Raw genomic sequence first — 15,627 nt, forward strand, 5'->3', positions numbered from 1 at the left:
AGTAGAATCAGGTCTTCTATCTCTCAATACTATGATCACTCCATAGCACCACAAAGCCTTTCCATGAAATACAAGCTCACTAGACCCAAACCACAAAGACTGACTGGTTTCCACAATGGGAAACACCATAAGATTCTTTTCTCCTCTTTTCTGGGGGATCTCTTCCTAATTTGTATCTCATCTTTGGTGAACTTCCACTACATTGTTGTGAATAATGGCTATTATTGGGTCTTTGCTCTTCAGAACCCCAAACTCATAATTCCTCTTTCTCGTAAAAAAACCCTCACCACAGCTGGGCCCCAGTTCTTACTTGTTTTTATCATCTTCCATATATTCACTGCGATAAAAACCAGCCAGATCATCAGCCAACTCTCCAACGAAAGTGGTCTCCATCTCATAGTAATGGCCAGCCTTCAGGTCACTTTTCAGATGCACAACGAGATAGTCGGTTGGTATCACCAGCTCTGTCTTATCAATCTGGGGGGGCTGGGAGTCACCTACTCCCTTCAGACTCACATGGTGGCCATCCTTCATTGTATAATTGAGTTTTTTACTGTGGATGATAATGACCTTGGTTGCCTCTTTACAAAGGAAGCGAACGGTGCTGTTACCGAAAAAGACATATAAACCTTGATCATTTTTGGTCAAATAGGGTCTTAGTGTCACTTTGTAATTCTCAGGGATCAGAGTCTTTGGCAGTCGATAATTGTTCCAGGGCAAGTTTGGATCTGGAGTCGTGGTGGCTGGTGTAACAGTGGTCGGAGTAGCAGTGGTCTGAGTAGCAGTGGTCGCCTCTGGTCCCGCTGAATTCTTGTTTTTTTCCTGGGAGTATACCACCGACAGGGCGATGATGGTTGCCACAGCTGTTATAGCAAAAAGAATGCCGACGATGCCCAACGTCTTAGAGATGAAGAAGCCTTTTCCCATGATGGCAAAGGGGTGGGGGTAGAGGTGAAGGGGACTGGATATGGGAGAAGAGGGATCTGGGGAAAATTCTCAGAGAAATCTGTAGCACTTGTCCTGGGCTTTTATAGAGCAGGGTGAGGGGAGGACCACAAGCAGCATTAAGAGGTAAAAATTAACCAAGGCTGAGACAGGCGAAGGTCACGTTCAATGGTTCAGGTCCACACTTTCCCTAGGGCTCCAGAGAAGAGATATTGGCAAAGGGATTGGTCAACAGCACACAGGCCCTGTTGAAAGCAAATAGTGTCAGGTTACAGTCTGAAAAAAGCACCCCAATGGGCTGTCTGAGTTTTGAAGCACAGCAAGGAGAATGTCACCAAGGGTTTTAAATGATCTCCAGGAGGAAATGGCTTTCAATTATAACAAAAGAGAAGCTGCTTAGGACAAGAAAGAAATGTCTGGTAGCAAAAAGGATGAACAATGAGTTAAGGGTATCTAGGACCTGAGGTCATCTAGTTCTACTATCATCCTTTACAAATAAAGAAACTGAGGCAGAGAGACTGTCACTTGCCCAAAGAAACATATAGTCATTATGTTTCTCCAGTAGAGCTCCAGTAGAGCTGGAGTTTAAACCCAGCTTCTCTACTCTGAATCTAACTATTTAGAGGGATCTAAATAGTTTTCAGGCTTTAGGAGAGATTACCCTAGAAAGATAAATGATCAACCCTTTTTCAAGTCATAAAGCAAAAAGAGCCCTGTGGTGAGAAAGGACCCGCATTCAAAAACAAAGTGCCTGTGCTTTATCTCCTAAGCCCCAGTTCCTTCATTTATAAAATGAAATGGTTACGCTACTACAAGACTTCCAAGATCCTCTCCAGATCCTGATTCTGTGATCTGGGGTCTAATTTTAATAAAGATTCCACAATTTTCTTTGATAAAAATTTCCTCACAAAACTTATGCTCAGAAAATTCTTGCTACTAACTAACCCAAATGCTTTTTGGAGATTTGTTTTAGTTATAAGTAAGGGGAGGGGAGATGAAGACTGTGATTCCCTTCTTCTTATGGTGGGAATGGAGATATATCTACTCCATTTCCTGAGCCAACCAACAAATATACATTCTTTTGGCATAATGAAGGAAGGTGTCTCTTTGAGGGTTTTAATTCTTTTCTTTGTTGGCCTCCTGAATTCTCTAAACTTTCTAAATCTCCATTGACTTGGGGATTGTTAATAATGACAACTCACATTTTGTATATAATGCTTTGAGGCTTACAAAAACATAAGCACTGTAAGGTTTATAAGCATATTACCATGTGCTTTTGCTCACAATCCTGTGGGGTAGGTAATCCAACCATCCTCATTATCACCTTAACAGCTAGCATTTCTATAGCACTTTAAAGCTGGCAAAGTGCTTCACAAATATGATCGAATTCTCCTCTCAACAATACTGGGAGTAAAATGGTATTATTATCCCCATTTTACAGGTAGGGGCAGACAGTGGTTAAATGATTTGTCTAGGGTCACCTAGCTATCTAAGTTTTTGAGGCCAGATTTGAACTTGTTTTCCAGGCTTCCAGTTCAATGTTCTATCCATTGTACCACCTACCTGCCACTAGGTTTTGTGGGAACAGTTTCAGTTTACACAGTTCTATTCTTCTTGCCTTTGGCAGCTAGGAGGCATATTGACAGTCCAGATCCAGTCTCAGACACTTGCTTCCTGTGGGATCTTAGGCAAGTCATTTAACCTATCTGCCTCAATTTCCTCAGCTGTAAAATGAAATAGCACCTATTTCCCAGGATTTTTTTCATTTGATTCTCAAATCAAATGAAAAAATTTTGTAAAGTGCTTTAAATTTTAAAGCAGTATATAAATGCTAGCAATCTTCCCATTTTAGTTCAGAACTGTCAAGGTGACAATTCAAATCCAGGACTCCTGATACCTGATATAATATTCGTTCCATTATATCATGCTTCCTCCAACATTCTAATTCTAGACCCTTCAAATGGAAATATAACTCGCATAAAATACTTGCCAACTCTGAGCACAGGAGAATTACTTTGTGACTGCTATATGCTGTATGCATTCCTATTTATATCCAGGGATCATATTCCCATTTTCAACTAGAGGATCACATTGCTGACATAGCACTCGATTAGAACATTGGGGGATCCCTTCTCTAAGGATTTTTATTTTTTGGCAGGGGAGGCAATTGGGACTAAGCGAGTTGCCTAAGGTCACAGCTAGTTATGTGTCTGAATTCAAATATGACCTCAGGTTCTCTGGATACCAGGACTGGTGCTCTATTACACCATCTAGCTGCCCACTATGGATTTTTAAAAATAGACACATCTAGATTTATCAATCCATTAACCAAATGATGTCCAAGTCCTGCATAAAGGACATCATCCTTGCCCTTTCTACTCAATGAAACCTAATTCAAGTAAAATAACTTTGAAGCAATCCAAGATTACAGAGAATCTAGGACTGAACCAAAAGTTTTAGACTTCCCATGCATTTAGGACTCAGGTAAGGGATAAGGGAAGGATAGCTCAAGGTGAAAAGAATGGCTCAAAAGAACATTAGACCAATGGAGCAGTAATGAACTGAACCAGCTACGGCCAGAGAAAGAACTCTGGGTGATGACTAAAAACCATTACATTGAATTCCCAATCCCTATATTTATGCCCACTTGCATTTTTGATTTCCTTCACAGGCTAATTGTATAATATTTCAGAGTCTGATTCTTTTTGTACAGCAAAATAACAGTTTGGTCATATATACTTATTGTGTATCTAATTTATATTTTAATATATTTAACATCTACTGGTCATCCTGCCATCTGGGGGAGGGGGTGGGGGGTAAGAGATGAAAAATTGGAACAAGAGGTTTGGCAATTGTTAATGCTGTAAAGTTACCCATGCATATAACCTGTAAATAAAAGGCTATTAAATAAAAATAAATAAATAAATAAAAGAACATTAGAAATTAGGACTAGGTAAGAAATCAATGACAATTCAAACATTTATTAAGCACTAGCTATATGCCTAGTAAGAGAAGCAGCTGAGTCTACTTGGAAGAGTGCACCTCAAAGCCAGGAAGATCTGGGGTTCAAGAGACACTTTCAACACATGCCAATTGTAATGATCCTAGATAGGTCATTTAAATACCCAGTGGTCTGAGAGGTTCCTTAATGCTTAAATTGCAAAGATATATATATATATAAACTGTATTCATAGAATATTTCCCCACCTGCAGGTTCCCAACACCAAGGAAATCATAGATCCAGGTATGACTAGGGGCTGAGAATGTGAAATATACCCGTAAAAATCAGATAAAGTCATTTCAAGAGGGAGAGTGTTAAGTCTTGGGTAGGAAAGTCCTTGAGGAGCGGTGGAATCTGAGCTGAATGAGAAAGTAAAGATACAGCAAACTCTAAGAGGTAGAGATAAGGAGAGCATATCCCAAGGAAATACAAAACACAATGGTGAATAGCATTTAGAAAGAAAGAAAAAAAAACATCAGGCCAATTTGATAGGTCCAGGGATAGTACAAGACAAAAAGGAACATGAGTATGGAATTAATTCTTATTTTCAGCATGCAACCTTGGAGCAAATTATCCAACCCTCTTTGAGTATGCCTTTCAGAGAAATAGGGAGTGGAGAATCAGGCTGCATGCCATTGAATAAATGGCACTAAAAGGTTGGGATAGAGGCAGGAGGGGAGAGAAGCTAACTTGCCGGCACCAGGGGACTGTGAGGAGAGAGCTGATAAAACATTTACAATATGAAGAAATTGGAACCTGATGAATGCTGATGATTCTTCTAGCTCTGTTGAGCTCTACCTCTGATCCATATAGGTCAGCCAGGAAAAGGTGAAGTCTTTTCTTTACTAGGGAGCCCAAATGTAGATGGATAATTGGATGGGATATTGAATCTCAAATCCCAAATCTGAGTAAGATTTGGGCAAGGTACGACCCCTTTTGTACATGACTTCTACCATCTCCTGCCCATTCTCATTCAGAAGATAATCACTTGAGGTACAAATGATCCCTTTGGCAATCAAATTTCCACAAATTTAAGGTAACAGCCGCACCTTAAGGTCACCAAAGAGCACCTTAGTGGGAGGCAATCAGTGTCATAGGATTCAACACTAGAACAGATCATAGAGGGCAACTATTCTAACCCCTTCTTTTAGACCCTATTGGTCTACTTGCTATTCTTAGAAACTACACTCAATCTTCCATTTCTTTTGCCTTTACATCAGCTGTCCCTTCTGTCTTGAATGTTTGGATATTTTCTCTAAGATGCTTATAGCAGCTAGGTGGTACTATCAATAGAATACTGTACCTATAGTCAGGAAAACTGTGTTCAAATCCACCCTCAGATACTTAACTAGCTGCATCTCTTATTCCTATTTGCCTCAATTTCCTCATCTAAAAAAGAGCTGGAGAAGAAAATAACAAATTACTCACTGTCTTTGCCAAGAAAACCCTAAATGGGGTCAGGAAGGGTCAGATACAACTGAACAACAATATTAATATTAGGCATTAGCCGCTGAGACAACTGGGAAAATCCTTTCAATATTGTTGTAGCTACTCTGTATGTACATTATTTAACCAGTCTCTCATTAGCAGGTGAACTCTTGGAGGCCAGGATTTGTTTCATCCCAACCACTAGGACCAGACATGGAAAATTCTAAATGCTTAATTATACTTGTTGATTAATTTCCAGGGGTAGGGAGACATTTCATCCACATCTGACTCCAAACTTTTACTACACAACAATTAGTGGAAGTCATCTAAGAGAAAGACCCTCCAGCTACAGGGGGGAGTTAGGCTACTTTGGAGTTGCCCACAGGCCCCTTGGCTATCAGCATAGTGAATGATGGCACAGTTACACTTATATACCCCCATCAAAATAGTATCTGGACCATGTTCCTGAGACAGTGCTAGGGTTAAAGACAGGAAAATTTTTATTTTTATTCATATGTATTTATATGTAAAATATATATACATACATATATGATATACATATTATATTTTATATACATTTAAAAATATATAATTTAATAATATGAGTGGCAGTATGACAGTGGATACAGAGATAATCTCAGAATCAAGAAGACTGAACTTTAAGTCCGTCCTATGACAATTCCAAGATTGAGCTAAAGAGAAGCTGCCCATATGCACTGGGAAAAGAAATTTCCTTATTACATGTAACCTATATGTTCTCAATGAAATCACAGATCCAGCCTAAAACAATCAGGCAGGTTTATGATGACTTTGAGAGGCCCTGTGGGATAAAGAGGAAAAAGTTTTAGAAGGCCTAATTCTTCCTCTAATTTGCTGGGTCACATGAACTCTTTGGCCCTCACTTGTAAAATGAGGTAGGTATTTAAACAAGATTAAGAGCCCTCTATCTTTAAAAACATAATAATCTTCCTTAAATTAGAAGTCAATCAGACATGTGCAAAAAAGTTAATAAGGAAAATAAACACAGGGAACATGCCAGTTTCCTTGTTTGACATCAGGATTAGTCTTCAATTGCCCTCACAAAGACTTCTAGGAGCTGAGCTATGAGGGAATTTAACTTTCAGATCTTCACATTCTGGTAGCACTTTGAGCTGCTAGTCAGCCCTGCCAAAATAATAGCTGTACTATGTTCCTGAGGCTACAAATCTCAGGGCTTTTTCCAGCTCCCCATATCATCCAAGCCATCTTGGCTAGGGTATTCTCAAAGTCAATGGCTAAAGTCTAGGAGGACTACTCAAGAGGTCCTCATTGTCTGAATAAAAGAAAAGGCAGAAGGTATGATCTCAGTGATGTAGTAAAGAAGGTCACAGACTCGGCAAGAATGTTGCCTCACAGGGATGGCAAATGACAATAGGGAGTTCTACGATTTGGGAATGGGGTTAGTATGCTTCAAACTGGTACCTAAAGGTATACCCTGATGCCCTCACCAATTCAATCTGGCAAAAATCTCCTAAGAAATCCATTGAGATGAGTTATCCTTTCTGTGGGTGAATTCTGCTCTTTTGTCTGTGCAGGAGGTTTTCCCACTGTTTTGGAGGCAGTGGCTAATGTTTTCTCTAGGATGGAGGAGGAGAGAAATGACTCATTGCCTATGGGGATTAGAAACTAGTCCCCAGGGAGCAATTAGGTCTTCCTGAAATTAAAGGAAAAGAGAAAAAGAAACCTCTGCATCAGTGCAACTTTAAGAACAAAAGGTTAGGTCCTACTATAACCCTAATACTAGCACAGATCCAGGAGGCTGTAGTAACAAGGCAGAGAAGCACTAAATTGTCAAGTTGGGGGTGAGGGGAGTGAGGATGGGAGAGAAACATCCAAAAGTGGGCTGCTAGGTAGACCAGGATGTCCCATGACTACCAGTGACAATATTTCAGTCTTAATCAGCAGCGTACCCTGAACATCCACTGTAGCAATCCTTATGCGCCAAAAATGATTCTAAACTGTTCCTGGTCAAATCTTTTGCCACCAAAATACTAGTAGATGGTACAGAGTTTGAAATAAGACATGGTAATATAACAACTCAAAAACACATCCTCAACAATTTGGAACTATGCTTAAAAAGTTATCAAACTGTGCATACCCTTTGATTCAGCAGTGTTACTACTGGGCTTATACCCCAAAGAGATACGAAAGAAGGGAAAGGGACCTGTATGTGCACGAATGTTTGTGGCAGCCCTCTTTGTAGTGGCTAGAAACTGGAAATTGAATGGATGTCCATCAATTGGAGAATAGCTGAATAAATTGTGGTATATGACTATCATGGAATATTATTGTTCGGTAAGAAATGAGCAGCAGATGATTTCAGAAAGGCCTGAAGAGACTTACACGAACTGATGCTGAGTGAAATGAGCAGGACCAGGAGATCATTATATACTTCAACAACAATACTATATGATGATCAACTCTGATGGGCATGGCCATCCTCAGCAATGAGATCAACCAAATCATTTCCAATGGAGCAGTAATGAACTGAACCAGCTACGCCCAGCGAAAGAACTCTGGGAAATGACTATGAACCACTACATAGATTCCCAATCCCTCTATTTTTGTCCACCTGCATTTTTGATTTCCTTCGCAGGCTAATTGTCCAATATTTCAGAGTCCAATTCTTTTTGTACAGCAAAATAACTGTTTGGACATGTATACTTAATTTTGTATTTAATTTATACTTTAATATATTTAATATGTATTGGTCAACCTGCCATCTGGGGGAGGAGGGAGGGGAAAGGAGGGGAAAAACTGGAACAAAAGGTTTGGCAACTATCAATGCTATAAAATTACCCATGCATTTAATTTCTAAATAAAAAGCTATATATTTTTTTAAAAAATCCTCTCATTTGGTCCTCAAACAACCCTGTGATATGAATATTACTAATATTATTAGTTTTATTAATTAATCTTCTATAGGTGAACAGTCTTAAAGTCACTGAGCAAATGACTTGCCCAAGATCATGAAACTACTAAATGTCAGGGGCAGGATTTGAACTCAAGACTCCTTCTAACTTGAAGACCAGTATTCTTTCTGCTATACCTCTAAAGCAAATCCTTGGGCTCAGGAGAATGGCACAAAGTTGAATAAGCAAGAAATGTTAAGGTGAGCCCAAAATTCTAGTTATCTAGACCCCATTCCAATCCCAACATCCACTGTGTCACAGATCCACTAATAAGATTCAACAAAGCTTCCTAACTTATCCAAAACTTAGATTCTTAAAAGTATCTGATGTCTACAAATCAAATTATAAACCGATAGATTTAGAGAGACACTGGATTCCATCAAGTCCAACTTTTTTCCATTTTACAGATGAGGAACAGAGGCTGAGAAAGAATAAGATTTGCTCAATCACACAGCTTCTCACTTAGGCTCCAAGTCCATTACCCTGCCTTCAAGCTGGAGAACAGAGGCAAGATCAGTGTAAATGGACTAGATCTTTTGGGCTCTGGGTGAAGTGATGCTGATTAGGCAGAAGGTAGTGAATGTAGGGTTTTTATTAAACCCACACATAGCCCATCAGACCTCTAGATGGGTGTGGTCACCTGGGGGTGGAGAAAGCTGACTTAAGAATGGGAAGCAGCAGTTATGGTTTCCCTGCATTCAGCTCCAAAGTCTGAGTCAGGATGGGGCCGTGGGCCAACTCAGTGGGGCACTTCCTATGAGAGTTTCAGAAAAACATGTTTGTACTGTGAGAACTGAGCGTCCCTCAGAGAGCCAACATCCAGCCCATTCCACCACAACTAAATAGGATGAAGGTCAGAAGAAGCTTAGTGATGAAGGGATTGGGGAGAGGAAGCTGGGAAAGGGGAAAGTTTTAGGGACCCAGTTCTTTTTTTGGGGGGGAGGGGGGGTGTTAAGTGACTTGCCCAGGGTCACACAACTAGGAAGTGTTAAATGTTTGAGACCAAATTTGAACTCAGGTCCTGACTTCAAGACTGGTACTTTATCCACTGCACTACCTGGCTGCCACTAATCCCAAGATGCCCTAGGATCTGTCAGGTCCTCTTTTGTTGACAGAAAAGAGATAGGCAGTGATTAGATGCCTTAGACACCTTGCTCTTTTATGGAAATGTTTTACTTGACTACATATGCATTATTTATATTAAATTGTTTGCCTTCTCAAGGAAGGGAAAGGAAAGCAAGAGGCAGGGAAACAATTAGGAACTCAAAATTTTAAAAAATACATTAGAAACTTTTTTATTTATATGTAATTGAGAAAATAAAATGAAAATGAAAATAGTTCCCTGCATCCCACCATACACACAAATTATCCACCCTAGACTTTGAAACTTCACTATAATATTAGTAGGGTTTTTTGTTTTGTTTTGTTTTGTTTTTTGCTGAGGCAACTGGGGTTAAGTGACTTGTCTAAGGTCATATAGCTAGTAAGTATTAAATGTCTGAGAATAATATTTGAACTCAGATCCTCCTGACTTCATAGGGTTATCTAGCTGTCCCCCATAGTGAATCTCTTTCTACTGATACAGACTCCAAGGCTGAGTCAAGAAACAAACGTTTTATGAACCTCATAGGACAGAACTTTTTGGTGTAAAAAATAAATCCCGTGTGCCAGGAATGTTCTCTCTAATTCATGCCTCTTGGAACCGTTGGTTCTTTTCAATGCCCAGCTTAAACATGCCACTTTCTACAGGCAATTTTTCCTAATTCTCTAAGGAATTAGATTCTTTACTTTCCAACTGCCTTTTTCATGGATTTATGTATCTAGGCTCCCGCGGCTGCTCATTGCAAGGCAAATTCCTGGAGGAAAGGGACTGTTGTTTTTGTATCCTCAGCACCTAGGACAGTGCCTGATCTATTAGGTGCTTAATAAATAAGCAATCTTTATCCTTATTAAAAGTGGTCCTTGATGCAATCTTGTTGTGTTAAGAATAGATGGGTAGAGGCAGCTAAATGGCACACCAGTTTTGGAGTCCGGAAGACCTAAATTCAAATCTAGCCTCAGACACTTAAAACTTCCTACCTGTATGAAGTGGGCAAGTCACTTACCCCCAATTGCCTCAAAAAAAGAAAAAAAGAAAATAGTTAAGTAGTACGGAGGATAGAGCACTGGACCTGAATTAAGGAAGATCTGAATTCAACTGTGGCCTCTTGACCCTTACTAGCTGGGTAAATCATTTAATCAATCTCTTTTCCCTTCAGTTTCCTCAACTGTAAAATGGGGATAACAGTACCCATTTCCTAGATAACATTTTCAAAATACCTAGTATATAGGCACCATGTCAGAGCTCTAGTGATTATTTTAATATGTCCTACTCAGCAACCTATCCTTAATCCCAGCTATGTTACCAGGGATCTCCAATTCACCTTCCCTGAGCAATATTTTTTTCTTCATCCCTCGATCCCCAACAAACATTAGAACCATAAAGAAGGTTGTACAGCTGAACTCTTGGGGTAAGAGGAAGCAGATAGATTGGTAGCAAGGGAAGGAAGAGAAGGACCTTGATCCTTTGGATAAGGTAATTGCAGCAATGGGCTAGTTTATTAAAGGGGTGAAGCAATAGGGTGGAGGAAACATTAATAGCTAGTTAAAATCCTTAGTCAGGTCTTTTCAGCTTAGTGGGGATAAAGTAATCCAGTCCTTTGTATATATGATAAACACTTAACAAATGTTAGTTGAGTTGAATTTAACTGGGGTGGGGAGAAGAGAGATAGGATCTTTGCAACAGCAAAATAATATGGTGGTTAATGTATAGTGCAATAATCCTGTGTGTTTCCTTGTCCCAGAAAAATGAACACTAAAAGATTTGGCTTTCAGGGTGTCTTGTGGTCATAGTATCTAGCTGTCCCAAAGTCTAATTACATATCATCATATCACCCCAAAGGACCATTGGTCTATAATATGTTTCTCACATTCTGCAATAGCTAGGTAGTTTTCTTCTCCAAATCATACCAGCTTCGTACAATAGGAAAGACGAAGGAAATTATAAGGGATAGAGGAAGGATCTCTAGCAAATTCTACTTAGACTGTTCATAAATCATTTAAATTTCCCAGTATCTTGAGACAATTCCCTAATGTTTGATGGTGGTACACATTTGTGCCAGTGGCAGCAATCCCACACCAAAGTTCTTTAGCCAGTGAAAGTATAGGTCTGGATAGCTACCCCCTACCACCCCTACCCACTCTCGCCCCTCCCAAAAACTTGGAATATGGACAGAAACAACAAAATCTATCCTCAAGCAACTTACATTCTTTTGTATTTTTTACTCCAAGGGTCACTATTTCTTAAAGAACATATTTGGTATATAGGAATGGGGGTAGTAACTTCCTATTTCAGAGTACCAGGACTGGAAGGGAAGAGATATCTTATTCAACCCCTTCACTTTATAGAATAGCACAGATTGATGTATTGTCTTGGCCAGTGTCACATATTGGCAGAGTTAGGACACAAACTTCATTCTCCTGACTCTAGCTATTTCCATGGAAGGATGTTGTTTCTTTACAGTGGGTTTGGACAAGATCAAATTCATATTCTTGAGTGAAGAGAAGTGGGGGGGGGGGGGGGGGAATGTTTATTCCTAAAGTACAGTCTCTCCATAGATACAAAAGTACACATACAGTTTGACCAAATGGGAGGTGGGAAGAAACAAGAAGGGAGGATAAGAAGAAGGGAAGGGAGGGAGGAAGGGAGGGAGATGCCATCCAGAATGGAAACCTCTGAATATATGTAATGACAAACTACTTCCAGTGGTGTCAGTTTCCAACTGGGACTGGCCAGAGTCCAAGTTTCCAAGATTGTCTTTGCTGCCTTCCTTCTTTCCACCTTCCCTTTATACTATTCCTCAAAACATACTCTCAGGTTGACCTTACTCCCATTTTTACTAATGAAATGTAAGATGTCCTAACCCACAACACCCATCTAAGTTTTATATAAACTTTTATGAATTAATTATTGACTCGGACAAGAGTCTAGCAGTAGAAGGAATTTCTACTTTAGGAGTTCACTATGCAATTAAAATGACAGATCCAGCTCTTAATTTTACTTGAGCTTTATCCCCTACCTTACAGAGACCCTCCTCCTTCAAGTCACTTCCTCTCCCTTTAACCTACATAAAACCCTACTGCAGTCCCATACTTCTATATGACCTCCCACACTAAAAACACACACCCCACATTCTCCCATTTTATTCTTTATCTCATCTCCTTAGGAAAGAGGTGTGGTGTATAGTGGAAATAAATTTAGACTCCACCAGCCATCTCTTCCATCCTCGTCATATTACAGGTGAGAAAACAGGCCCAGAAAGATTCTCAACCCCATAGGTAATCAATGACACAGATCTGAAACCAAATAAACGGGACTCCAAATTTAGGGCTCTGACCACAATAGCCTGAGTGGTGGTCCTGACTCTGTTCTTAATTGACTAAATAGATTAGATTTCAGACAAGTGATTTAACTTTTTCAAGAACTCAAATTTTCTCATCTGGCAAATGGCATTTTGGATTCTATTTCCCTTGCTCAACTCCTACAAAATGCTTCTAACCCAGACGTCCTTGGGATCCCACTCTAGAGTCAGTCTACAGTGATTTCTTGCTTAATAACCCTCCTCCAGCCTGCCCACCAGCATCCTCAAATAGTGAGATGCTTCTCCTTTTAAAAGGGCAAGGGCATCAAGTGAGGGGGGGAAGGAGCCAGGACTCCAAAGAGCCAAGTTCTTGGGGACATCTCCAAATACAGTAATCCAAAACCAGAGCCTCTGCTCACCTTCCCGGAGCCAGCAGTGATTCTTCACATCCATGTTCCCTCTTCCAGCTGCAGCTGCTACTATGGTCCCAGCACCTTATCCTTCCCCCAACTCACTTTTAGATCTTCTGAGCCAGGCCAAGACCCAGCCCTCTCCTGCAAAGGAGTAGCTGACACCCACTAACCAGACTCCTCCTATCCCCCAGCCCATCTCAATAGGAAACTTCTCCATATTTTTAAGGGGAAGTAACCTGACCTTATGAAGGTCCCTCTGGGTTAACCCCTTCCATGCCTATTAGGCCAAAACGGGAAGACCAACCACAAGAAAATATGCCTATAATCTGACACTGTAGGAGAAATTCATGCCCCTGCCACCAGGATCCTGGATGGCACTGTGTGACCTACCATAGAAAGGTTTTCCTGCCCAGCCCAGCTACAAGTGGGCCTGGAGTGTAGACCGGTCGAGAAGCAGGGGATAGCAGCACCCTTGGTGGAAACAAGAGGAGTTCTTTGTTCCCTGGGTTCCTTCCTTCCTGGCTGTATAAACTGCTCTGCAAAACCCACCATCTGGCTGTAGTTCCACAGCCCCTGGGTCCCAGGGACCTGGCTTAGGACCACATTCCTCTCTGCTCTCCAGCAACAGCTGCTTACACATCTGGAAAGCATTTGTTTCTGGGTAAGGGAGGCTAGGCTGATTCTTGTCCTGTCCTTCAGATGCCAGGAATAAACAGAAAAAGGCCATGTACCGGACTTCTACTAAGGAGCAGGGTTGCACTTGGTTGTGAAGGTTCATCCAACCCTCACCCCCACCCCAGATCAATTCCCTGACTGGCAGAGAGGTTATGCAAAATAAACCCAAAACTAGACTTATGAGAATTATCTGTACCAAACTCTACCCTAAATACCATGCCTGATCCCTGAAGCCTTCATTTTTTTCCTTTATTACCTTTTTCCTAGATAACTAAAGCAGTTTCTCCCTCTAAGCAGAAGACACTTTTTTTAGTCATTTCTGATGGAAATATGTCTGGGATGTTGTGGCAGAAGCACTGGATTTGGAGTTAGAAGACCTGGAGTTGAATCTTGGCTCTCCTGCTTACAAACTAAATCATCCAGAGATAAATCTGAGATTTAATTTTTTCATCTGTAAATGAGAGAGCTAGTAGATAATCTCCAGCTCTAGGAGTATATCAAACTATTAAGGGGGGGAGGAAACTACACATGAATAGAGGGATGAATAGAATTTAGAAAAAGAGGGTTATCTAGGTGGCACAGTGGATAGAGTACTAGTCCTGGAATCAGGAAGACCAGATTTCAAAACTAGTTTCTGGATATTTATTAGCTGTGACCCTCAACAAGACACTTTAACAGTGAAAGCCTCTTATTTTAAAAAAAAGGAAAAAAAGACAGGAAGAGTGATAATAACTGAAATATAACTAAGGCAGTAATTGGATAGTGGGAAAAGAGCTAGCCTCTACACTAAGACCTGGGTTACTGACTGTGGGTCTGAGCAAGTCATTAGTCCCTCAGTAATCTACATATTGAGTAGATTTTTTAAGATTATGAATTACTTTTTTAAGATTACAAGATTATGGGACAGCTAGATGGTGCAGTGGATAAGAGCACCAGCCCTGAAGTCAGGAAGACCGAGTTCAAATCTAGCCTCAGACACTTCCTAGCTAGCTGTGTGACCCTGGGCAAGTCATTTAACCCCAATTGCTTCAGCAAATAAATAAATATTAAAGATTATAAATTACTGAAAATAAAAAATAAAATTATAAATTACAGAGAAGATACTACTTAATATTGGTAAAAGGACGAAATTGTGGGTAAAGTTGTTCTATCTAGGCAGCAAAATGGACTGCAAGTGGTTACAGGACTACCTGGAATGAAGTGAACTTCTTCTATTTGAACTATTAGTCTGCCTACCTTCCCTCAACTATAAAAGGAGAATATATCACGTGTATTTAGGATAATATCTACAATGAGCCTAATGCAGGGTTTGGCATCTAGTAGTTTAAAAGCTTGTTCCCCTTTTCTCTCTAATAGGCACTGTTCGTTTCTCTCTCAAGATCCTTATATCAACCCTTTGAGAAAGGTGCCTCATTTTTACATATTACCCCCATTTTACAGATTAGGAAACAGACTGAAAAGAGTTAAGTATCAGTCAGCAAATGCCTGAAGCAGTATTTGAACTCAGATTTTTCCACTTTCTAATCAGAAAGCAAAGTACAGCTCATATCTACAATATAAAGGTTTATTTACTAATTTGTCAAAATTACTATTTTGACTAATTTTTCAAAATTGTAATTAGTTTTCAATATGATTAAACAGGAATTATTATTATTATGCCTTCCTTAAACATAATTTGGAGCCCTTTAGTAACCACCTATAAATAAGTCTCAACACTCTTTGGACTTTTCCCATCACTTAGAATTATTTTACTTCCAAAATCTTATAAAATCCCCATTTTTGCTTGCTACCTTCCCGTTTGACCTCTTCCCCTC

General features: G+C 40.0%; 1 protein-coding gene across 4 annotated transcripts in view; it reads right to left on the reverse strand.

The window, feature by feature from the left end:
- The window catches only part of ANPEP (alanyl aminopeptidase, membrane), a 54,013-nt gene that overhangs the window by 18,733 nt on the left and 19,653 nt on the right, over nucleotides 1–15,627 (reverse strand). For 2 of the 4 annotated variants that reach the window (XM_031955594.1, XM_031955596.1), the window contains exon 2: nucleotides 311–1,190. In XM_031955594.1, the coding sequence (XP_031811454.1) occupies nucleotides 311–927 (617 nt within the window). In that variant the 5' untranslated portion in view covers nucleotides 928–1,190. Of the gene's footprint in view, nucleotides 1–310; nucleotides 1,191–13,144; nucleotides 13,262–13,528; nucleotides 13,672–15,627 lie in introns of those variants that run through there. The other 2 variants (XM_031955595.1, XM_003755522.4) reach the window with 2 other exon arrangements.

The sequence above is a fragment of the Sarcophilus harrisii genome, chromosome 2 (genome assembly GCF_902635505.1).
Source record: "Sarcophilus harrisii chromosome 2, mSarHar1.11, whole genome shotgun sequence".
NCBI classification, from domain to species: domain Eukaryota; kingdom Metazoa; phylum Chordata; class Mammalia; order Dasyuromorphia; family Dasyuridae; genus Sarcophilus; species Sarcophilus harrisii.